The 25,395-nt window shown below is 36.3% G+C and overlaps 1 protein-coding gene across 4 annotated transcripts in view; it reads right to left on the bottom strand.

Annotated features, from left to right (window-relative positions):
- The window catches only part of LOC106869232 (target of Myb1 membrane trafficking protein), a 139,777-nt gene that overhangs the window by 48,251 nt on the left and 66,131 nt on the right, over positions 1-25,395 (bottom strand). For all 4 annotated transcript variants that reach the window (XM_014914881.3, XM_014914882.3, XM_014914883.3 and 1 more), the window contains exons 3-5: positions 14,251-14,335; positions 10,168-10,314; positions 2,299-2,433 (exon numbers count right to left, since the gene is read on the bottom strand). In XM_014914881.3, coding sequence (XP_014770367.1) covers positions 2,299-2,433; positions 10,168-10,314; positions 14,251-14,335 — 367 coding nt within the window. The remainder of the gene's footprint in view (positions 1-2,298; positions 2,434-10,167; positions 10,315-14,250; positions 14,336-25,395) is intronic.

The raw sequence follows: 25,395 nt of genomic DNA, 5'->3' as shown, positions 1-25,395 counted from the left end.
AGCAATAGTGAGGCTACTAAGTAACTTGAAAGACAAGACTCCTCAACTGAGGGGCTTTAGGCATCCAGTTCGACATTCTTATGGTTTCACCAATCCACTGCCCTGGATTGGAACTTTTTTTATCAACTTTGGAAGGGTGAAAAATAAAGACGACCTCAGCATGATTTGATCCTAAGATGCAAAGTGTAAGAAAAAATATTACAAGTTATTATACCTGGCACTCTAAAGATTCAGCCAATTCAATGCTAACTCAAGAAGTAAAAAAAAACATCAACAAAGAAATTTGTATCAATTACTGGCAAGCAACAGAGTGGACAGAATTAATTGTTACTTTAAATTGAGAAATTAAATTGCACTATGAAAGACTTTGCTGAAATTTAGACTATAGATTACAGTTTTAGACTAAGATAGGTTGAGAAATAAATGTTATATGAATTGTCTCAGTGATCATTTTCTGTTCTCTGCCCCACCACCCCTGCCCAATACAAATTCAATTGCATGGAGAACGGGTTGATACTCTGACACCAAACACAAATCAGAAGAAAGATCATGATGAAAGCACAAATAATGACTATATCTGTAGGTGCAATGTTATAGTTGCTGAATATAATGTGTATATATACAGTATTTTCTCATGTTTATTATAAAATACTGGTAAATATGAAGAAGCCTTATTGAATCTGAATGAATAAGCAAAAGGCTGTGACAGGTATGATAACACCATCTCTAATCAATTGGATTTTTTCAAGATGTCAGTCATCAGAATGTACCAGGTAATGATCAAAAACAGATATCTATTTGTTGGTGAAACATGTATTTATAGCTAAGCTAAACAATATTAATCAAATGTCAACTCAATGTATTGTGTTGTATGTTATTAAAACAAAAACAAGCCCTTCCCTGCAAATGATCATATCATAAAGTAAGAGTTCCTGTAGACGCCGAGGGATTTTATGTGCTTTTGATATCCTCAATCATTAAGGGCTTCTAAATCGCAATCCTAATTTCAGTCACACACACACACACATACACTTCATCATCATCATCATCTTTCAATGTTCATCTTCAATGCTGACATGAGTTGGATCTAACAGGTTGTAGGACAACATCATGTTTCCATGTCTACTTTGTCATGGCTTCTATGACAGGATGCCTTTCCTAGCAACTTGCCTGGTACCCTGTGAATGCACAGATGAAACTCTAGAGTAACAAGAGACTGACTTGGCCAAAATATAAATATTATCTATCTATCTAATATATATACATAATTCTAAGTGTGTGGATAATAATACTGTCCCAATATAAAAAATACTAAAAACTGAATTCATCATCTGTTTGATGAATCTAACATATCTTTTAATTATTATCACTTCTGTTGTAACTCTTTCTGCTCTTGAAAGCTATTCTGAATTTAACGTTAAGAAAATGATCTAACTGTATCTGTGAGTGATAAAAAAAAACAAGTGTTAGCTTGAAAATGATGGTAAGCATGTTCATATTCTGTAGCCTGAAACCTTGTAAATAATAAAATGCTGCTGTAAATGAAGAGTAGTGGGTCAGTATACAGAAACACACAAAGCAACAGAAAATAACTGGGTTTAGCAGCCAGAACAAAACATAATTATTTCATAATAGATATGATCGATATGTAATGATTAAACCCTTCCAAATCTGTACCTGTATTGAGATATTTTAATTGTGTGCATTGTGATGAAGAGGTTGGTGCTATGGCATCAAACACTAATCAGAAGAAAGACCATGATGAAAATATAATTTATGACTACAATTATAGATATAATAGTATAGCTGCTAGTTGTTGAATATAACACATGCACATATACACAGTGTTTTTTGTATTGTATAATATCGGTAAGCATGAAGAAGCGTTAATGAACCTGAATGAATAGGCAAAAGGCTGTGACAGGTATGATATCATCAAAATAGAAGATTGAAATATCTCAAAAGGTTTCATATCATTTCAGATATTACAAAATATTACAAATATTTAAAATTTTTATTTTCATTAATATAATCTTTTTTTCATATGTTATCAAGGGGACTGGCCTTGTTGAATGTATAATGAAGCTGTCGACTATTTCTGTTACAAAAGAATTAGTAAGAGAGTTAAGTGTAATGGGTAAAGAAATAATAAATTGTAACCTGCAAGAAATCTGAAATAACAACAAAAACAAAAAAAAAATAAATAAATAAAAACCCAATAAAGTTGCATTTAAAACTATGTTGAAAAGGATGTCAAAATGGTTGGGGTGAGCAGTGACAGAATTGTTTGCAACTTACTCTGGCAGGTGTATGAATAGGTGCCAATTTATCTAAATCAGTCATAGGAAATTCAATGCCTTTTCCTTTCAAGTCCTGGTACACTTTCTCCACCTCTTTCAGCTCTGCTGAACCATGGAAGGCATCTGCCCAAGTCTGGAAAAGAAAATATTGGTAAAAAAAACTGATAAGAGTCACTCACAGACTTATCCACCATCAATTTCTCTCCATAACAATAAAGAATAAAAAATAAAAAATTTAATGCTAAAATGATAACAAATAACTGCAGGCATGGCTGTGTGGTTAAAAAGCTTACTTCCCAACTATGTGACTTTGGGCTCATTCCCTCTGTATGGCACCTTAGGCAAATGTCTTATACTTTGGCTCCAGACCTATCAAAGCCTTGTGAATGGATTTAGGAGACAGAAATCGAAAGAAGCCTGTTGTATATGTATGTGAGTGTTTGTTGTTCATTTCCTGTCTTCTAGGGTGAAATATCTTGTTTGGGAATGAGTGAGAGTTGACTAAGGAAGGGCATCAAGGTGTAGAAAATCTGCCTCAACACATGCTGCCTGGACCATGCAAGCATGGAAAAGTAGATGTTAATTCATTATTGTTGTTTTTATTATTATTTGTTTTCTCACTAACTAAATCTGCTTTGAATAAGCATTCACATTTTCTACAGAATTAACTGATTGAGATATATGCAACAAAATACAAAGCTCATGTATTTTGGGTATCTTCAAACACAATAATCTATTTTACAAACAATAATGGATAAAAGCAAATATTTAAAAAAACAAAAACAATGTAGATGACTGTCTAGCCAAGTTTGAAATCAGCTGGATCTATTTTGCCCCCAATACAATATGAATTTAGAAATTTAAACACACAGTTCATTATGAAGTGATCAGAGCCATCACTTGAAAGTGAGTATGATGTGAAAGCATGTAACAGTTTTTCATTAACATCTGCCCACAACAGAACTGATATCCTAAAACTAGGGTGCTATGTAAAAAGCACTGGCACTAATGCCAAATGAAAAGCAATGGTGCTGGTGCTACATTAAAAGCACTGGTGATGGTACCATGTAAAAAGCACTGATGCCACATAAAAAGTAATGATGCTGATGTCATGTTAAAAGCACTAGTGATGGTGCCATGTAAAAAGCACTGGTGATGGTGCCACGTAAAAAGCAACCAGTACACTCTGTAAAATGGTTCACGTTAGGAAGGGCATCCAACTGTAGAAACCAAGCCAAAACAGACTATGGAACCTGTTGCAGGCTCTGGCCTTGCCAGCTCCTGTCAAACAATCCAACCCATGCCCATATGGAAAATGGATGTTAAATGATGATGATGTTTAAGGTGCTTGTGTAATTGAAGGTATTTATGCAATCATGAGCAGACATAATCATCCTCTCAGCCTTTCCACCCCATGACCCTGTTGGAATGTTGAGGAGGCAACAACTAGAGAGGAAGGGCTGTACCAGAACTAGGCTGGTGATCATTCTCAGCTAAATAGATGGGAGTAACACTTTTTTAACTCAATGATCCATTTTCTTTAATTTATATTTGGCTAGAAATAATTTTTATATTTCATTCTGCCACAAAATATGTACCAAACAGTTTGAGAGCCCCATGTGGTAACCTGAACTACTAGAAAAAACAACCAAATCACAACCAAATGATACCCCCAATGTCTTAAGAAAAAAACAAGTTGAAAACAAAAAAAACACATTATATTGAATTCCTACATAAAATATGTACCAACCATTTGGGGAGTCCCTATGTAGTCACTTGACTTGCTAGAAAGAGCAACCAAATCACAATCAGATTATACCCCAGAATCACAAGAAAAATAAAACAAAACTAAAAAAACCCAAAAGAGACATTGGATAATGTAGTTCTAGGAACTCTGAAAAACAGATGGGATGACCATGACTGGGAAGCCTTTCATCAAAAGTCTCATTCAAAGCTGACCTGGGGTTAAACAACACCAACAATCACTAGTAATAATATAACTGATTTTGAAATAAATATAGAGATAGCTTGTTATCTTTCCAAAGAGTGAAAGATAAAAGAGACCAAGTATTGGGATTGCATTCTGAACTTGGTTCTAGTGAATCTCTATTGATGCATAAATGTTATTGGAAAGCAAATTTTTAGAAAGAGTCTGCAATGGCAGTTACAAATTTCTTCCAAGTTCACACTGGCATTTCAAAGAGGTAAAACATCTAGCATAGGCACAGGTATGGCTGTGTGGTAAGAAACATGCTTTGCAACCATTTTGGATTCAATCCCATTGTATGGTACTTTGGTCAGGTGTCTTGTGCTTATATATATATATCATCATTTAATGTTCACTTTGCATGAGTGAATGAATGAGCCTGTCTGATTACCTACCTGAATAAAAGGTATGTGTAAGTTTAGTAGAGTAAATATTTATTATGTCAACATATTATGAATTTCATTATATGAATTTGTGACAGATGGTGCCCCCAAAACAGGTATTTTATAAAAAAAAAAAAAAAAAAAAAAGCAAAATATTATCAATAATTAGAATGGTGCTTGTTTACAACTACCTAAATTAATTTATTACAGATATAAATAGATAAATAAAAGTAATTGTTTTCTTTCTCAAAGCATTTATCAAAACTAATTATCCACACAGATCTGTTGCGGGACCATAGCTATTACTTGCGAGTGAGTATGACTTAGCAGTATGAATCATACACTGACTGGTTATTTTAGGTGTCTATGTAGTCATGAGCAGAAATGGACACTCACTTGCTCATTCCCACCTACTTGATTCAGCAGAACATTGACGATGTGACAGTTAGGGGGACAAAAGCCATCACTAGAACACAGCTAGAAGGACAGACAAAGAGCATCACTAGCACAACTAGAGGGACTGACAAAAGGCATCACTTGCATGCAGCTAGAGGAACAGATGTAGGGCATCACTAGCATACAGTTAGTACTCATTTACAGTTGAACAGACTGGAACAATGTGAAAAGAAGTGCCTTGTTTAAGGACACAGCATGTTGCCTTGTCCAGGAATTGAACCCACAATCTGATAATTGTCAGCCCATCACCATAACCATCATAAGGCAGGTACAATGTCAAAAACAAAATAGCAAGTAAAAATTTAAGTGCAGGCATGTGGTTCATGTTCAATCCCACTGTATATCTTGGGCATGTGTCTTCTACTAAAACCCTGAGGCAACCAATGCCTTGTGAATGAATTTTGTTGATGGAAACTGTGTGGAAGTCTGTAGTATATATAAATTTAATCTGTCACCGGGTTTAGCACTACCACCTGGTCTCTGGACACCTTGAGCACAAAAGTTCTCTTTGTTGTAAGAATTTGGTCCTGGTCTCCAGTTTCAGGAAAACTTTCTCCCTTCTCTCCTACTAGTCTTGTAGGCCCTGTAAAGGGTCACAAGCAATCCCCTCCCTTCTAACCAAAAAGAAAAAAACAAGTGATAACCTAGTTCTGTATTTCTGAACAACTGATGATATAGTTAGAGCTGTATCTACTTTACCCCACCCCCCGCCACAACACACATACACACATGTGCAGAGGTTTCAGCTAAACACATGTGTTTATATACTAAACCAAAGAGCTGATAGTTTGTATTGTCAGTACAACAACTGATGACTAAGCCACTTAAACACTCAAAGCCCTGTTCACTTATCAATGTAAACAGGCATCACCAATTTGCTAAATCATCAGTATACTGAATTTTTCTGTTTTCATGTTGTCTTTATATACTGGTGGTGTTAATGATTGATATAATAAGTATTTCTGCTATAAGCACAAGGCCTGAAATTTTGGTGGGAGGGGGCAAGTCAATTACATCAACCCCAGTGTGCAACTGGTACTTATTTCATTGACCCTGAAAGGATGAAAGGCAAAAATTGACCTCAGTGGTATTTAAACTCAAAAATGTAAAGTCCGAGGGTAAATGCTGCTAAGTATTTGTCCAATGTGCTAACAACTCAGCCAACTTGCCAGTTGCTAAACTTAGCCTCCTATTGTTCAACATAGTCCTCCAGGCAGTAACAGAGGAATTTAAGTCAAGCTGTCTCAGGGAGCTCCTCTGTGTTGATGACCTTGTTCTTATAGCTGAATCACTACCAGAACTAGAGAAGAAGTTTCAGGTGTGGAAGGAAGGTCTAGAATCAAAGGGCTGTAGAGGTAATTTAGCAAAAACCAAAGTCTTAGTAAGTAGGAAGGTAGACAAGTCACAAATTCCTTCAAGTAGATGGCCCTATTCAATATGTAGAAAAAGCATAGGTAGACATTCCATAAGATGTATCCAATGCAAGCTATGGACACATAAGAGGTGTAACAATATCAGAGGAAGGTTAACAGGGAAAATAGTCTTCGTGTATGGTAGATGTACAGATACAATAAAAACTAGAAATGTACAGAAAATAGATTCCATCAAATGCCAGTGGGATACTTAAAAGTAGTTGATAGCTTCCATAATCTAGGTGACCAAGTCAGCAGCATAGGTGGATGCTCCAAGTACATAGCTGTTAGTATAACAATAGGCTGGGCAAAGTTTAGAGAGCTCCTGTCTCTGTTGGTAAAAAAAGACATTTCCCTCAAAATGAAAAACACTGTATGATGCTTGTGTGTGAAGTCATGCTCCATGGCAGGGAAATATGGGCTGTGACTGTAGAGGACATGGGAAGGCTTCAAAGAAATGAGGCTTGAAAGAAATGAAGTTTGTATGTTTCGCTGAATGTGCAATGTCAGTGTGCATGTACAACAGAGTGTAAGTGTCTTGAGAGAAAAACTGGGCATAAGAGGCATCAGATGTGGTGTGCAAGAGAGATGACTGCACTGGTATAGTCATGTGATGCATATGGATGAGGTCAGCTGTGTAAAGAAGTGCTGATCTCTAACTGTTGAAGGAACCTTTGGAAAAGGTAGACCCAGGAAGACATAGGACAAAGTAGTGAAGCATGATCTTTGACTGTTGAGTCTCATGAAGGTGATTACAAGTGACAGAGACCTTTGGCGATATGCTGTGCTTGAGAAGACTCGTTAAGCCAAGTGAAATTGCAGTCATGGCTGTTGCCAGTGTCATGTAAATGGCACCTGTGAAATTGTAGTCATGGTGGTTGTCGGTGTCATGTAAATGGCACTTGTGCTAGTGGCACATAAAAAGCACCCATTAGGCTCTTGGAGTGGTTGGCATTAGGAAGAGCATCCAGCCATAGAAACTGTGCCAAAACAGACTGGAACCTGTTGCAGGCCTCTGGCTTACCAGTTCCAGTCAAACCATCTAATCCATACCAGCATGGAAAGTGGACATTAAATGATGACAATGATGAAATGATGACGATGCTTCCACCACTACCACCATTTTACATCTGCTTTCCACATTGGTTTTGGAGGACAGGACGTAATGTTTTGAGATCGGTTGGAGGATCATATCTTACTTGTACTTTATATTTTGGTCCAGTTTCTCTTGTTGAATGTCTTTTGTAACACTAAGCACTTAACAGAGTGCACTGGCTGCAGTTTGCCATGGTATCAGCATGAGAAGGAATATCATGTCCTCTACAAAACAAGACTAAAGAGTCATCTCAATTCTATGTTGTCTGGCTCCATTTTATATTCACACTAGTTAATGTAATAATAAAATGCACACTAGTGATATTGCCTTGTACTCTGGAAGGCAATAGGGTACCTCACCACTGTACATTGTCTAATAGAGTGGGAAGAGCTGATGCTGACTGCAGAAGATGGACTAAGGTGGGAGAGGAGAAAGAGAAACAAGCAAGAAAATGGGGAAGAGCAGAATGATCAGAAGACAATGTGGAGGGATAGTAATTACTTGTAGGGACACCATATTTTGTTATGCAACCATTATATACTACAAAGTATATTAAACGCTTCATAAGTTAATACTGTGTTCTATTGTGTTAGCAGTGCTATTAAATCACATGTTAAGATTATCTCTAGATTTTCTATAGAAATTATAGCCAGCACTGATTTGTTACGACATCTAATGTAAACAACAATGTGATCACATTGTTGTTTACATTAGACATATTTGGATACAAAATGTAAGAAAATCAGTGCTGGCTATAATTTCTATAGAAAATCTGTAGAGATGACCATAACAAGTTGGATGGAGTGAGAAATGGGAAACATGGAGTGTGAAGGAGAATGTTCTGAAGAAAAACTGAATATGTAGTTTAGTATTGATTCTGTTATAGTGAGATAGAATAGACATAACAGGGGGAGAAATGCATGTACTGAGTGAGTTTAGATAAATATGGTACTGTTGTTACTATTTTAATGTATACTTTTCCATGTTTACGTGGGTTGAATGGAATATGTTGGGACAGATTTTCTACAGCTGGATGCCCATCTTGTTGCCAACCCTCACTTGCTTTCCAAGCAAGGTAATATTTCCCCATGGCTGGATATGTTTCTTGGAATATTGGAGACAATGGATACCACCAGTATGATGCTTGTTTACAACTATCATGCTATGTCAAGAGAAGTATTTAAGAAAATATTTTTCAGCTGGTCTGCAGTGGTACAGAGGTCTACCACTGCACCAACTGTGTATGGATATTACAGAATTATTATGTTTACAACACTACAATATTATGCTTCATATATTAAAAAAAAATCTTTTGAAAGAAAATTAACTAGAGATGTTGCGGACAAAGATTTATTGCTTTAGATGGAGTGGTTTAAAGTTTTGCAGGGAAGGAGGGCAGGGTTGTGATCTTTGCAGGATCTCTGAGGCTGCTAAGATCATTGTGACTAATATCAAATACAGTTCTTGACTGGTACTTTATTTTATTGATCTCAGAGGAATGAAAGACAAAGCTGACCATAGCAGGATTTGAACTCAGAATGTAAAGAATTAATTCCCTTTTCCACATTTGTGTGGGTAAGATAAAGTTTATGAAGGCAGATTTTCTACTGCTCTTCCTGTTGCCAACAAGGTTATATTTTCTCATGATCAGACTTATTTTCACAGAAGATTGGAAATGGATGACATTGCTTGTATGACAGTGATGCTCATTTACAACTACTGCATGATGTCAAGACAAGGAGACACTAACACACTCACCCACACGCACACAATGGGATTATTTAAGTTTCTATCTACCAAATCTACTGGTCATCCCAGGGCTGTAGCAGAAGATACATGCCTAAGGTGCCACACAGTAGTACTGAACCCAAAACCATACAGTCGGTAAACAAACTTTTTAACCATGCCTGTGTTTATTAAATAATGGCTATTGTGTGAAATGTAGAAATATATGAGTGTAGTCTAAACCAGTGAAGCAATATATACACATTTTTTAACTGATGCAGAAACAGATATGATGATAGCTATCTTCCAAAGCAGCAAATTACCATCCATGAAGAAGATGAATTTAAAAAAAATAAAACAAAAAACCAAATATAGTCAAATACAACTATGGTATGTCAAATTGCAATTCTTTCTAAACTAGTGCATTAACTTAAATTTAAGGTTGCTGGCAATTTTTCTTTAACTTTATATTTCTCTTTTCCATTTTTCCTGACAGTAGAAATGTTATAAAATAAATTACTATTTACTTACTTAAAGAAAGAAAGAGTACAACAAAACAAAATAACTTGAATGTTCAGTCCTTGCAGTAATAATATACAAATATCAGCACTCCTGTCAAATAATATGAGTGTTTGCACAGAACATACTATTTACTTATTCTGCAAAGTAACAGGATGCATATTTGAAATAAGATATTGTCTCATTTCTGGTTTAATAAAGTGTGTGTGTGTGTGTGTGTGTGTTGAGGAATCGTACAACAGAAAGAAGGGCAGACCACTACAGTGGACTATGATGAGAAGTGACTCACCTGTATAAGACTTAATACCTTTTCTTGCACAACCGGAGGAGGGTCATTCTTTGGTCCAATTATTTTAATTAACTCGTGAAGAAACTCTTTATTTGCCACTTGGAGGTGAAATCTTTTACCACAGTTTTTTACACAGGTTTCCAGTAACTTAAAAAGGAATGAAGCAATCAAATAAATTAAAGAAGCTATATGAAACAGAAAGCAGTTGAAAGAGAAAAAAAAAAAAGAAAAAGGATTAGCAAATGTAAAGATTGCCAAGAGGCTTTCAGCAACAAGGTATTGACAAAAGAAGGAAATTGGTTTACATAATAAGAAAAGGATTAAATAGTTTACTCATAATGAATACAGGCTTCAGTTTACTATAAGGACCGTTAGGTAAGATTCTCAGGACTAACAGTAAAAGGTGGGGACAAATTTAGTCTTGAAACAAAGAAAATATGCCACATATGTAATAATGTTTAAATGCATAGTTACCTCATGTTGGATTTATAATTAAAAAAAAAAAACTCCCTGCAATTTCATATGTAAAATGATTGCCTTTCTGTTACATTATATCATCATCATTTGATGTCTGTTTTTCCATGCTGGCATGGGTTAGATGGTTTGACAGGAACAAATAAGCTAGACTGCATTGAGCTCCAAAATCTTCTTTGGCATGGTCTTTACAGCTGGATACCTTCCTAGGGCCAACCACTTTACAGAGTTACTGGGTGCTTTTTTTCATAATATTGACACTAATGAGGTTATTGAGTACTCACAAAATCCCTCAACTAAGTGGGTTATAGCATTGATGGATGTGAAAGTATGATATTTTCTATCATCATCACCATTCTCTTCTAACATCTGCCTTCCATGCTGACATGGGTTGGTTGGTTAAACATGATCAGACAAGTCGGAGTAATGTACTGTGCTCCAATGTCAGCTTTGCTATGGTTTCTATGGCTAAATGCCTTTATGCCTTTCCTAAAGCCAAACACTTCACAGAGAGTACAGAGTGCTATTTTTGTAGAATCAGCACTAATGAGGTTGCCATATAGCTTGCAAGAGTAAGTTTCCTTTTGACTGAGTGGGTCTACAGTAGAGAGGGTGGTGGCTTTTCATTAGGTGATGAGAGGTTAAAGTATGAATGATGGGGCAAGAACAGCTTTCTTGCTGTAGAGGAGTTACATGGCTGCTCACATTATAGTAGAGTGAGTGAGAGTAATTATGGCGGAGTAAAATACCTCCACCAAACATTAGAGGGAGAGCCATGCATCTACCTTTTCATAATTTTAGCTCCTTATATTTATATGTTGTCATTGTGGTTGCCCCAATAAAACTTCAACACTGAAGTTGCAGCAGTTGAGTAGCTTTCTACTCTAACTGAGGTGAGGTTTGAAACTATTGGTAAGAACTTGGCCATGGAAACTGTGCCTTGGATAAGTCTGGTAGAGCAATTTGTATTCCATTTGGAATGTGGCTCAGTGCTAGAAAACATTGCTCCACTGGAACTTATCTACGTTGTATAAAGTCTTTGCAGACAATACACTTGAACAAAAATCAGAGAGAGAAAGAGAGGGGGAGAAAGAAAAATGATGAATATTGTAAAGGAGAGAGAGGTAGAGAGGGTGGAAGAAAAAGAGAAAGGTTGAAAGTAAGTTGAGAGAAATTTTTTGAGAAAAAAGAGAGCAAACAAGATAAAAAAAGAAAAAGGCAGGACAACAACAAAATTCTTTGTGGCTGTTTGATTGCTGCTATTAGGGTGATTATCATAAAAGACAAAAAAAATTTATCTGCCACGAGGCTAATATAGCTTAAATTAGGATTAACACAACTATTCAAGGACAAAGTTAAAGAAACAAGGAACGACTTGTGATGTTCTTTGTTTAATTGCGACAGGATTAATAGGGTTGGGTCTAGGCTGAAATAGATTAAAATAAACAATCAACCCTTTGTTTTGTTTTATATTCTATATTTCTTCCTCTGTTTAAGCATGTGTACCTCCACAGGTTTTTCAAGCTAACCCAGAAAGTATTGGTGCTAACTTCAATTTTTACTGATTAAAAAAAAAATAAATAAATCAGCGAATCTGGAGATTTTGAATCCCTTATGAAGGATTTTTGGTCCCAGAAATACCAATCAATACCTGATCTTCTATGCTTCTTCTATAATAGCAGTATTTTTACCTTCTTTTTTTCCTCATCTATTTTACTCCATGAGAGGGCTGAAAAGTAAAATCAACCTTGGGGGATTTGGACTCTAAACTTAAGAATTAAATATTGAAGGCATTTAGCCTGATATTCAATCTCTTCTACCAATGCATTACCCTCTGTCAACATGCTACTGATGCTAAAAACATGTTAGCATTTTGCATCTGTTATGTACCACACATTAGCAAAGGCTAGATGGTCCTATTATTATTGGTTATGTTTAATTTCTTATTATTTTGTAAGAAGAGGAAAGGAAATCCATGATCTTTGTAAGCCTTCCTAGAGTGGTGGTTCTCAGAGAGAAATAAAATGCTAGAGAGAAAGCTAATAAGAGATAAATGATAAGATGAAGTTGGGACTGAAGTCCAATTATGTTGGTGTAGAGGAGAGTTAATTAGTCAACATATTGTGTCACATTTGCACATTGTTGAAAATAAAGGCAAATATTTGATGGAAGAGGGTAAGAAGAAATAAAAGCTCGTAAGTTGCAATGAACTACTATGTTGGTTGTATGACAGTCCAGCTGAAAGTAAGTTAGAAGGATATTTCGAAGTTTTGTGCCAACTGGAAATGGAGACTAATCTAAAAACTGGGAAGTAAAAGATATAAGCAGAGGTGGGCACCATTAATCGAAAAGTTAACTTTGCTAACTGTTAACCAATAAATTAAATCTTGTTAATCATTAATCCGTTAATTTTTTGAAAATGTAATGAAAGTTAACGTTAATCTGTTAATGTTAACTTTTATTGAAAAAAGACATAACTACAGTTTAATACCCTACTGACTTTGTGCCTAACTTCCAGAAAATGGATACTTTTTGATGAAACTTTCACCAAATAATTGCTTATATCCCAAAGAGTTGGGGAGAGGAGTTTCAGAAAATTCACAGGACCCAACATTTCCCCCTCATAACTTTCTGGTAAATAGGTATTTTTTAATGAAATTATATACAAATACCTTTCAAACAGAGTAGATTATGATTACAATGAAATCTGTAGGCAAAATATTTGGAAGGGGGCAGGGGAAGAGCTTCTGGAAAATGGCGTTTCAGATCAGATGGCCCATGTAAGTTGGAATTCCTCCGTTTTGACAGGTATTTTTTCCAATGTATTTCACCAAAGTCTTCAGAATGATGGGAGGCATCTTTTCATGGAAAAAAAAAGAAAAAACTTTGAAGTTTTTTTATCAACTTCATCAATTAATGGATTAATGGACTTCCGCCCAGCTCTTGATATAAGATTCTGCACTTACTAACAGAGCAGTCTCTTGATGTGTTATGCACGAGTTCAAGTCTCTGTACAATCAGGTACCAGGAACATATTTCTACTGGTACTGCCCAATGACATTATTCAAGTACAGATATCACTAGAAGTAGCAAATGGGTTATCTTCAAACCAGAGTTCTTGTTTAAATGTTAACAAGACCTTGCTAAAAGTAACAAAGTGCAAGTGAATAGTGTTAAATCAGTGAAGTGTTATGCTTATCAATGAGGCTTCTGAAGTGTTTCATAAAGAAAGCAGTACTAGAGGTTGTCTTGCAGGACTTAGAGCCACACTGAATCATGCTGGCCATTTTTTTATTTTGGAGTGACCAAGCTTCTACATTGATTGCCTTCACTTCATGACAGCTTTCATGATTCAGAATGCAAGATCCCTAGTAGTTGATTTTTTTCAAATTGCATTTAAGATACAGTAAACTACAAAGGTAATCTTTATCACTTTATCACTTCTGCACACAGTACAAAAGCCAACACAAAAATGGTTCTGAATCATTTGGTAAGCTATATAATTCTATTGGTTTTAATTTGCTTAGCTGTAAATCTGATGCTCAACAGTAACAGTGAGAGGAATGAGATGAAGACATGAATAACAGAAGAAAAATAAGAAATACTTACAATTAGAGTGTACATAACAGCTGCGTAATTCTTGCCAGCATTTTGTTGCAGCTTTTTCTTTATGGCACGTATTGCATCTTTTGGTCTGGAAAACAGAAGGGGGAAAAGTACAATTTTACAAGAAGTTCAAATATGAAACATTGCAGTTAAGAGAAGTGCTGTACATAGATTCTTCTCACCTTAATAGAAAGTAATTATTTTTCCTACATACAATTAGTTAACCCTTTTGATACTAATTTGCCCTTGGTTCTTTGATAGACATTTTCTGTAGATCATTTTAAAAAGTGATCTAAGAACTTTTTATCAAGATTTCATGCTGACTTACAATTCCAATCACCAACTTAATAATGGCAAAATTATTTTATAAAATTTTTTATTATTTTCAAAATTAATTGAAACAAAAGCAGAGTTTTTCAACAGAAATATGGTAATGAATGGGTGAAAGAGTAATTAACAAATTGCTCTGTTACTTCATTACGTCAAAGAGTTGTTAACTAAGGTATTAACGAATAACATCCTTGGTATTAATTTATAATATAAATAAATCCCCCACCCCAAAAAAAACAAAGCAAAAACAAAACTGTACTGATAAAAAATGCGCACAATAACTACTAAGGTACCTACATAACCGGATGCTTTTAACATCTTAGCAACGATCTCTAATGGGTCTGTAGCTTTCCTGATTTTATCTCCTTAACCACCTGACAGGTAGATATGAAACTGGATAGGTGAAATAACAGTTGATTCTTTTTTATCTTTTACAATTCCATTTTCAAACACCTTGCAATGATGCTGTTTTAATTGCAACAGAGAGGGTGCACTTAATTAGTTTCTTGTTCTATGTTTGTGTAATCATAAAGATTATGGTTTGAGAGTAAAAAGTAACTCATCATCGTTGTTTTAACATCCTCTCTTCCAAGGATTAGACAAAACCCATTGAGGTAGATTTTCTATAGCTGGATGCCCATCCTGTCACCAACTCTCATTTGTTTCTAAATAAGATAATATTTCTCTTGGTCCTTCAAATAACAAATATGTTAATTGGCTGAACGTTTTCCATAGTACAGTAATACCTCACTTTACGAGGACCTGCTTTATGAGACCCCGGTGGATTCTCAGTGCCAGGCATAGCAGCAGTTTACCTCGCTTGCAATATTTAGAAAATACAGTGTCATACAATCACTGATTTCGTAACTAGGAAACTAGTCCGTTAGAAAATCTGTTTGAGATTGAAGCAGTATACAAACCAAAAAATATTGCTTAAAGCCACTTTAATGTGGCTATCCTCTAAGAGACAATGATACTGATATTTAACCCCAGGATGGTATCTCCTCCAGCTGGTTTATTCAGTGTGCTTCTTGCACCCATTATTTATTGCAAGCAGGGGATACTTTGTTTTTGCATTTGGCTTGCAAGATTCTTGATATGAACTTGTGTATTTGTGGTATCTCAGAAGGGTTACTATAACAATAATAAATATACACACTAGTACTACTTCACTTCCTTTATTATTAGTCATTTCATTAACATTTAACCCAATTAATCAATCAACTGTTTGATTATTTGTTCAGTTAATCAATCAATCAGCTAGGTTTGTTACAGTCCTTTCACTGTCACTCACAACCTCATCAATGATATGCCTTCTCTACTCCAGGCTTGCTTCAGGTCTGTCTGCCTATTTCCTAGTTCCAAGTTCCTGTTTATACTGACAGATTTTCTATTGTTTATTTGTTTCGGTCATTAGACTGTGTCTATGCTGGGGCACTGCCTTGAACAAACCAACCTTAGCACTTATATTTTAAGAATGGTACTTATTCTATCAGTCTCTTTAGCTGAACTGCTAAGTTACAGGGATGTAAACAAACCAACACTGGTTGTCAAGCAATGGTGTAGGACAAGTACAAACACAAAGAAATGCATGTCTGTCTGTCTGTCTATGATTAGCTTTGGTCTTACACTTAATCCACTTACAGCTTTGGCTGACCCAGAAACTTGTTCAAGGTGCTGCACAGTAGGACTGAACCCAGAATCATGTGGTTGGGAAACAAATATCTTACCACACTATCATGCCAGTGAGTGAAATAATGAAGCTGATGCATTCTTTTATGAAGGAAAGCTGTTGGGTAATTATTCTGATCTTGAGACAGTAGAAAATGTTTTTCAGCATTTTGCTAGCTTGGCTAGAGCTTAGAATATTTTGTTGTTATATTTGGTTTGCAAGATTCTTGATGTGAATTTATGTGTTACCCAATACTGCTAAGTGGAGTGGAATAACATTATTTATTTAAAACTGAGTCTCCATGAGTTGCTATTTGGAGGTTTTTTTTTAGTTTTTCTAGTCCTCAGGTGATTAACTATATGTGCGTATGTACATAAGTATGTATTGATCAGTTGATAATGCAGACAATCTAGGTTGACCTTATTGGTTTACATAGAGGAAAGTGACAAATGAGTGGGAGGAGAGGAAGAAGAGCAGAAACAGAGTGAGAGAGAGAATAAGATCTGATGAAATCATTTGTCTTCTCTTTGCTTCTGGAAGAGAAGATAAATGGAAAAGAAAAAGAAAATAAAAGAGAGGGAGAGAGGGGAGTGGAGATGGAGAAAGAGTAACAGGGGGGGAAAAAGAGATATTTAAAATCACTATTAAAGAAAAGAAAAAAGAAAAAAGGTCAAAAGGTCACTTAGACTTAGATTCTACTGACCTAAGAGCTTTTATAAAAGATAGTTGTGTTTAATGAGATGTAAAGAACTCTTAGTGTATTCATATATTTTATGGTCTCTGTTTTTGGCTTGTTTGGTATTGAATATGTAAAATAGTGTCTTGAGATACAATGCATACACATAAAATGTTGTGTGTGTGTGTGCGTTTGTGCACACAAGTCAGAAAATCAAAATACTCTTTTATCTTTTACTCATTTCAGTCATTGGACTGCAGCCATGCTAGGGCACTGCATCAAAGGGTGTTAATCAGACAAATCAACCCTAGTATTTTGGGGGTTTTTTTTCAAGTCCAGTACTTATTCTATCACTCTTTTCTGGCAAACCATTAAGTTACAGAGATGTAAATAAACTAACGCCAATTATCAAGTGGTATGAAGGGATGAAGATACACACAGAAATTTCTTTCTCTTTCTCCCCCCCCCCACACAACTAGCTTCCATTCAGTATCCTTCTACCAAATTTACTCACAATACATTTGTCAACCTGGAGCTATAATAGAAGACACTTGCCGAAGGTGCCACGCAGTGGGACTGAACCTAACACCAAGTGGTTGGTTACAAAGCAAGCTTCTTAACTAGAAAGTCAGAAAAAAATACTAGTTTCAAATTTTGGTACAAGGCCAGCAATTTCGGAGGAAGCAGGTAAATTGATTATATTGAGCTTAGTGCTCAACTGGTACTTAATTTATTGACCCTGAAAGGATGGAAGGCAAATTTACCCAGTGACATTTGAATGTAAAGTCGGAAGAAATGGCACTAAGCATTTTGCCCAGCATTGGTAATAATTCTACCGGCTCACAGCCTTAAGCCAGAAAAAAAAACATTAGTTACAAATTTTGGCACAAGGCCAGCAATTTTAGGGGAGGGGTAATTAGATTACATCAACCTCAGTACTCAGCTGGTACTTATTTTATCAACTCTGAAAGAGGAAAGGCAAAGTTTACCTTGGTGGAATTTGATCTCAAGCCAGAGCAAATATTAAAATTCAAAACAGTTATTATTGCTGTGATGCACAGTAGATGCGCACTATTACTACATTTCATTTTGTGAGCAATCTCATAATTTCTAGAATGATTATTGTAGACTTACAAGTTGAAGAAAATGGACAAAGATATAGGCACAAGTGTGGCTGTGTGGTAAGAAGTTTGCTTCCGGTGAACAGAGGTGGATGTGGGTCAGCTGTGCTCCGCCCAATTAATGAAAACAAAGAACATTTGAAGAACTCGCCAGGGTAAGTCGGTTTTGTTGCTCAGCTGAGCAATAATTTGTTGTGTATTTTTTTCAGCAGGTTTTTGTTCAGCATTGCGACATTTTCGCTTGCCTTTGGCGGGTTTTTTGTGTTTGTTCGTTTACGAACAAAATTGTATGTTCACCCTCTATGGTGGGCAGGTTCGCTTCTGCCATAGAGTGAAAATTTTTGCTTGGCTTTTTAGCCAGGAAAACAAAAAAAGACTTTGTGTTCACATTTGTGAACGAATTGTGAAGTGAAAATATTTGTTGGCGTTTTTTTTTTTTTTTGCTGAAAAACTTTGTGAACGAATTGAGCAGGGAAAATATTTGTTAGCATTTTTTGCTGAAAAATTTTGTGAACGAATTTGTGTTTGCTGCTTGTGGTTCGAGTGTTCGATTCATCACAAGAGTAAAAATATTTGGTTTGGCAATTTTTTGCCGAAAACGCAGCGGAGTACCTTAAATTGGAGTACCTTTTGAAAGAAGCCCGGATTACCTAGTGGCTGGAATTTTTTTTTCCGTGTTTGAACTGTTGCTTTTCTCCCCTTTCTGTCTATCTTTTTATTTGGATCTATTTTTTTTTTTCTTTCTTCGTTTTCGTTTTTTTTTAACTCTATTTATTCATTTGTGATCTTTTCGAACTTTATGGAAAAAAAAGTGAACAGTGAAGCCACGCTCTTGGAGTGAGATGTTATACCGCCCAAGCAGTGGGTGAGAGAGACGGAAAAGAGGACAGTGGTCTTGCGGACCTATTCGAGGTCACGCAATGCCATTGCCCTCTTCAACAAAGAAACGACAGAGAAGGAGCTGGCGGCTTGTCTGCCAGCGAAGAACTTTTTTGTCTCAAGGGGAGTCAAATTTGCAACGGTGGGGTCGCTGTTTGACTCCCCCGAAGAGGCTGGCACTGCAGCCAGCCAACCACTACAGGGGGAGGGGATTTTTTTCCTCCCCACTTATTGTGGAAAAAAAATTGTGAGAGCTTGGGTATGCGGACTTCCCCCAGGTACCGAAGCTGGATGGATCACAGAGGCCATCCGGCAAGGCTTGGGAGACAGTGGACCCAGGCTACTAAATGTAGACGTGGCTCCCGCAGTTGACTGGGAAGGGTCAAAGGCAACTTTGACCCTATGGACCCCGGTAGCTGTGGGAGATATTGTATTTCTGGACTTCCTAAAGATGAATGGCTGCAGATATCCGGTGATACTTGAGGGTCGGCAACCTAGGTGTCACCGGTGTCTGGAGTCTGGCCATTTGAAGAAGGATTGCCGCCGGGACACTAAAGTGTCCCAGGAACGGGCACCCATTGGAGAAAGTAGTCCTGCTCGGCAGGAAGGAAAAAATGAGGAGGCGGTAGCCCCAACAGATAGAGGTAGAAAGAGGAAGGCGGGCATTAATAATAGCCCGCCGAACCTCAAAGAAATGTAGAGGTGGAAGAGGGATTGAGTCCCACGGGTAAACCAGAGGACTCCTCCTCTCCCACCGGAAAAAAGAAAAGAAAGAAAAAGGTGCAAACGAATGTTGAACCACAGCCGGTGGGAATTGTGCCGCCGACTGTGGAAATGTCTTTCCCTTCTCCGGAGGAAGAAGAAACGTTAGTCTTCTTCTTTAGAGAGGGGGAGGTAGAAAAAGAATTAGAAAAGAGTCTTAGGGGAGAGGCCATGGCCTGCATACAGGATCTCGAGTGGCCTCCGCAGATAGCTGTAGAGGTCACAACGTGGGACGTAGCGAAGAAATTTTTTGACCTCAAAAACATATTCTTCATGGCGCCGGGCAGTGTCGACACGCCACTCGAGGAGTGCCTAGAGAGGGCGTGGGCGTTAGTGAAAAGAGGTTGTAGATATGGGGAGGCTAAAAGCCCCAGTGAATTATATGAAAATTTATAAGTGGCTTGTTGCCTCATATAAAGAGGAAGAACAGTTGTGTTAATAATTTGTTTTACAAATTTGACCGACATGTATTGAACAAAGTTTTAGAGAGGTTATCAGTCGGCGGGCGCTGGTGCCTCTCCCATTTTCATTCTTTCTTGTGTATTCATCTCCATTCATTAATGTCCGTGTCCAGCCTGTAGCTTCTTTGTTTGTCTGTCTTTGTTTGTCCCCTCTATGTAACGCCGTATGGCGAATTTTTATGAAATAAAGTTTGCTTCTTTGAATTGTATTGAACAAAGGTTTTCGAGGTGTTGCCAGTCGGGGGGCGCTGGTGCCCCTCTCATTTTCTTTCATCCATGTCTTTTTCTCATTTCTCATTAATCTATTTGTCCAGCCCTGGCTTTTTGCCATTCTGTGTACAGCCCTTGTGGCTAATATAAATGAAATAAAGAAGTTTGCTTCCCAAGCACATGGTTCCAGGTTCAGTCCCATTTCATGGCACCTTGTCGCCTACTATACCTTCAGGCTGACCAAAGCCTTGTAAGTGGATTTGGTGGATGGAAACTGAAAGAAGCCACTCATATACATGTGTGTGTTTGTCTCCTCACCATCACCTAAGAACTGGTGCTGATGTGTTTATGTCTCTGTAACTTGAGGGTTTGGCAAAAGAGATCAATAGAATAAGTACCAGACTTCAAAAATATAAGTACTGGGGGTTGATTCATTCAATTAAAATTCTTCAAGGCAGTGCCCCAGCATCGCTGCAGTATAATGATGGAAACAAGTAAAAGATAAAAGATAAAGATGAGAACTTTACTAATCTCAACATGAGAACATTTCAGTAACACACTTTCTGTTAATATTCAGTTGGCAACTAAGTTCCCGCCATTCAAAAAAAACTTTGGAATCTATTTTTTTCGAGAATTCTATTTTTCAATCATTTTGGAATCTAAGCAGTGGCAGGGGACAAACACAAAAAGACACCTGCCTACTCATATACCACAGGCATGTACAGTTTCTGTTAATCAAGTTCGCTCACAAGACACTGGTCAACATTGGGCTATAGTAGAAGACATTTGCCCAAGGTGCCATGCAATGAGATTGAACCCAAGATCACATGGTTGCAAAGTGATCTTAACCACACAGTCATGCCTGCATCTGTATATAAAATCATCATTATCATCAGTTAATGTCTGCTTTCCATGCTGGCTTGCATTGGATTATTCAACACGGTCTGCCAACATCGTACTTTACTGGAGGACAACATCATACTTCTGTCTCAGTTTTTGTCAAAGACCATCATTAACACATTTTGTATAGTACAAACAGAAGATAGAAATTTATCGTAAAAAAATTGGGCTGTTCCCAAAATTCTGAGTTGAAGTATTTCTCTGAAATGCTGTCTAGACAAGCAGAGTGTGGCAGAAAGCAGTGCACTAGCAATAGGGATGATCACAGCCTTGAGAGAACCATGAAAAAAAGCTAGTTTATCAATAAAGGAAAGATCCATAAAATCTAGACAGAGACTGAATCTAGTGCATTAACCCTTTAGAGTTCAAATTATTCTGTCAAATGTAATATTTATTTACATTGCTTTGAATTGATAATGCATTATCTTGTAACTTTGAGATTTTGAAAATATGATTGTATATATTTAGATTGATGTTATAGGGTAGGTGTGAGAAGCCAGATCTGGCTGGTTATGGCTAGTTTAAATGCTAAAGGGTTAAGTGCAATTAAGTACAGGCAGTTTCAATCTTAACCACACTGACATGCCTGCCTTAACCTTAATTGGCCAATGGTAAAATTCAGTGAGTGTAAATAGAAACTACATTTTCTAAAACTACATTTGTTGGTAAATATATAAAAAGAAAAAAAATGACTGACTGCACAGCAGAAAGAGTCAATGAATCTATTGAGAATTCAAAGATATTCTAAAAAGTGAAGGATTAGAAAAACAACACTGCAACTGGAGGTCACTTCAATTTTACCAAAATAAAATGGATAAAAAAAATACTGAATCATACCCAACACCAAACAGTAATTCATTAATGGCCAAGTCAAAACTCTTGTTGATATACAAGAGAAAAATTCTAACAGCATGTAATGAAACCCACAAGAAAAAACAATCTTTAGAAGTATATATCATCATGGTGTGTGTGACTACATCTGTATTGTCGAAGACTAACATTCTAAATCTAAATAAACACTCTAAATCTTATATTTACATATAATTGTTTCTAATTTAGATACAAGGCCAGTAATTTCAAAGGAAAAGGAGGTTAGTTAATGCCATCAACTCCAATACTTGACTTGTACTTCATTTTTTTGACCCTATAAAGATGAAAAGCCTAGGCTATCTAGTTCAAATCTTGGGATTTGAACTCAGGACATAAAGAGCTGGATCGAATGCTGCAAAGTATTTTTTCTGATACCCTAATGATTCTGCCAATATAATCACAATATCATTGAAGATCTAAAGACAAGAGTGATAAAAACAAGAGATCAAGAAAAGATACTAAAAAATTGAGGTTTCTCTAAATCTCTGGTCAAAGGAAACAAAAATGGTGACAAATTAAAGGAAAGATAACCAGAATTAAATGGAATGAGGAAGTTGAAGAAAAACATATACAAGGACTGTACCAAATTCTAACATAGAATGCTAGTAATCTGTAGAAAACATATTCTTGAAAGAAATAGGAAATTATTTAAAGCAAGATATCAAAAAGAAAGAAAAAATATTGTAGAAAGATCTCAAAGAGCTGAGAGGGAAAAAATCAATATTAAAAATAATAAAAAGAAAATTATAAAAAAAACAAATTTGAAAGTTTATGTAACAGAAGAGTGTGAATCAAGCACAATCAGTAAAAATCAAAACAAATTTATGATTTGTTAATAAATATGCCAAACAAGACCACCAACACAAAATCAACAACTGGGCCACTAAAAAAATTTAGAGAAAGCTCTTCTCCTGACAAATTATGATAATGATGAAATTACAAACAAATGTTAAAAGACCAGTATGCATCAACTTTTAGTACACCCCACCTGTGACCACCACCACCCAGCCAAAAAAAGGAAAATTTGTGATTGAACAGTTCTTTGATGAGGAAAAAAAGACAAATCATCTGAGAGACATTAATATTACCAAGAAAACAATTACAAATGCAATCAACTACATACCAAATTAAGAGAAGTTCAGGCTCTGATACGTGGCCAATAGAAATTAAGAAAAAAGAAAACAAACTGTAAACATAACCATCAAACATGTGGAAGGTGAAAGTTATTCCTATCTTCAAAAGCAGCCAACATTTTGGCGAAAATTATCAACCAATATCTCTTACAAGTTTGATCACAAAAATTTTTGAAAGAGCAGTCAGAAAAGCAATGTGTGAATCAATAAATTCAAAAAATAAATGCAAAGATAATCAACATGGTTTTATAAAAAAGGGAACAAATCATACCTATCCCAACTATTAAATCACTGTGACAAGATTATCAATGCAATCAAAAAGAGAGACAATTACAATGTTACGTATACAGAATTTGCAAAGCTCTTAAATATAATGTTATATATGTGGACTTTGCAAAAGCCTCTGACAAGTCTGAATTCAATATAATGTTAAAAATAGTACATGAATGTTGGGAAAAATAGGAACATGGATAAATACTTTTTTTGCCAAATGTATGTGAAAAGCTCAGTTATGGTGCAACTATTATTTATATTCATCATGACATCTGAGACAGTACTTACTTATACAAATGTTTTTATATGGCACAAAATATCAAAAAGAATTTAAAAATCCAAGCGACAAAAATCATCATCATCATTTTAACTTCCACTTTTCCATGCTTGCATGGATCAGACAGAGTTTACAGAGAAAGATTTACTGTGGCAAGATGCTCTTCCTGATTCCAAACATGGTAATATTTCTCCATGGTCAGGCATACCTACAGAGAATATTGGAAATGAATGATACTGCTTGTTTGACAATAACACTCATTTACAACTATCATCATGTGATGTCAAAAGAAGGAGACACAAAGAAACACGCACACACACACACATAAATACACAGGCGTGGTTGTGTGGTAAGAAGATAAGTTATGGAAAAGGGAGACCTAGGAAAACATGAGATGAAGTACTGAAGGCCAATCTCAAAGCACTGAGCCTTATGAAGGAGGTGACAGAGGACTGAGATACGTGGTGTATTGCTTTACTCAAGAAAATCTACCCACTACAACAGAATAAAGATCCTAAGGTCCCACATAAAACCCATTGTCGTGGGAGTTGGTACTATGTAAAAAGTACTGTTGATGGTGACATGTAAAAAGCAACCAGTACACTCTGTAAAGTGGTTGGCCTTAGGAAGGGCATCCAGCTGTAGAAACAGACTATGGAATCCCGGTGCAGCCACTGACCTTGCCAGCTACAGTCAAGTTGTCCAACCCATGCCAGCATGGAATATGGACATTAAATGCTGATGAGGAGGATAATAGTAATTTTAAATGTTTTTTTCTTTCCTCCTCCTTTCCTGTTCTCCTAATTCTTCTGCTTATATTTCCCCTCCTCATCTATTTAGACTGGCCTCTTCTCCACTTCTTTCTGTCTGCCTCCATTCCATTTTCCTTTTTGCTTTTACTCTCCCTCCACCTTCCCCTTTATCCTTCAGCTTACTCTTATTCTTTCTCTTGCTCTGACTTTTTCCCTCTTCTTCCATTTATTGTCACTTGCTTATATGTAACCAACAGAGAAAAAAACCTAGGTTGTCTATAGTACTAGCACATCAATAAATATTTGTATGCATGTCTAATCTACACACATTCGGTCATTTGAGGCATAAAACAAATTCTAAATAACAATCCATGGAGACTCAGCTTTAAATTAATAAATAATAGGTACAACACCTGAAATTTTGGAGGAGGGGGCTAGTCAATTACATTAACTTCAGTGCTCAAATGGTACTTATTCTATTGACCATGAATGGACAAAAGGTAAAGTTGACCTCAGTGGAATTTGAACCTGGAACATAAAGAGCTGAGAAATGTTGCTACGCCCAGTGTGCTACCACCTTAATAGGTCAAATAAATAAATGCTATTCCACTTTACCTGGCAGTTTTGAATGTCCTCTACCCATCCCCCACTTAACTGAAACTTACACCAGTGTGAAACTACAAGGATCTAAATTTGTATTTAGGAGCATACATAATTTCCATACCAACACAAGGAAGTGTAGATAAAAGATATTGCTTTACTTAAAGCTTACCATATAACTTGAAGAGGGAGTGGCACCTTATTTTTAGCTTGTGATATACAAGTTTAGTAA

This window comes from Octopus bimaculoides, chromosome 2, assembly GCF_046866305.1.
Source record: "Octopus bimaculoides isolate indiv1 chromosome 2, ASM4686630v1, whole genome shotgun sequence".
Classification (NCBI taxonomy): Eukaryota; Metazoa; Mollusca; class Cephalopoda; order Octopoda; family Octopodidae; genus Octopus; species Octopus bimaculoides.
Note: the sequence above shows the minus strand (reverse complement) of the source record. Positions and strands in the feature narration are given on the sequence as shown.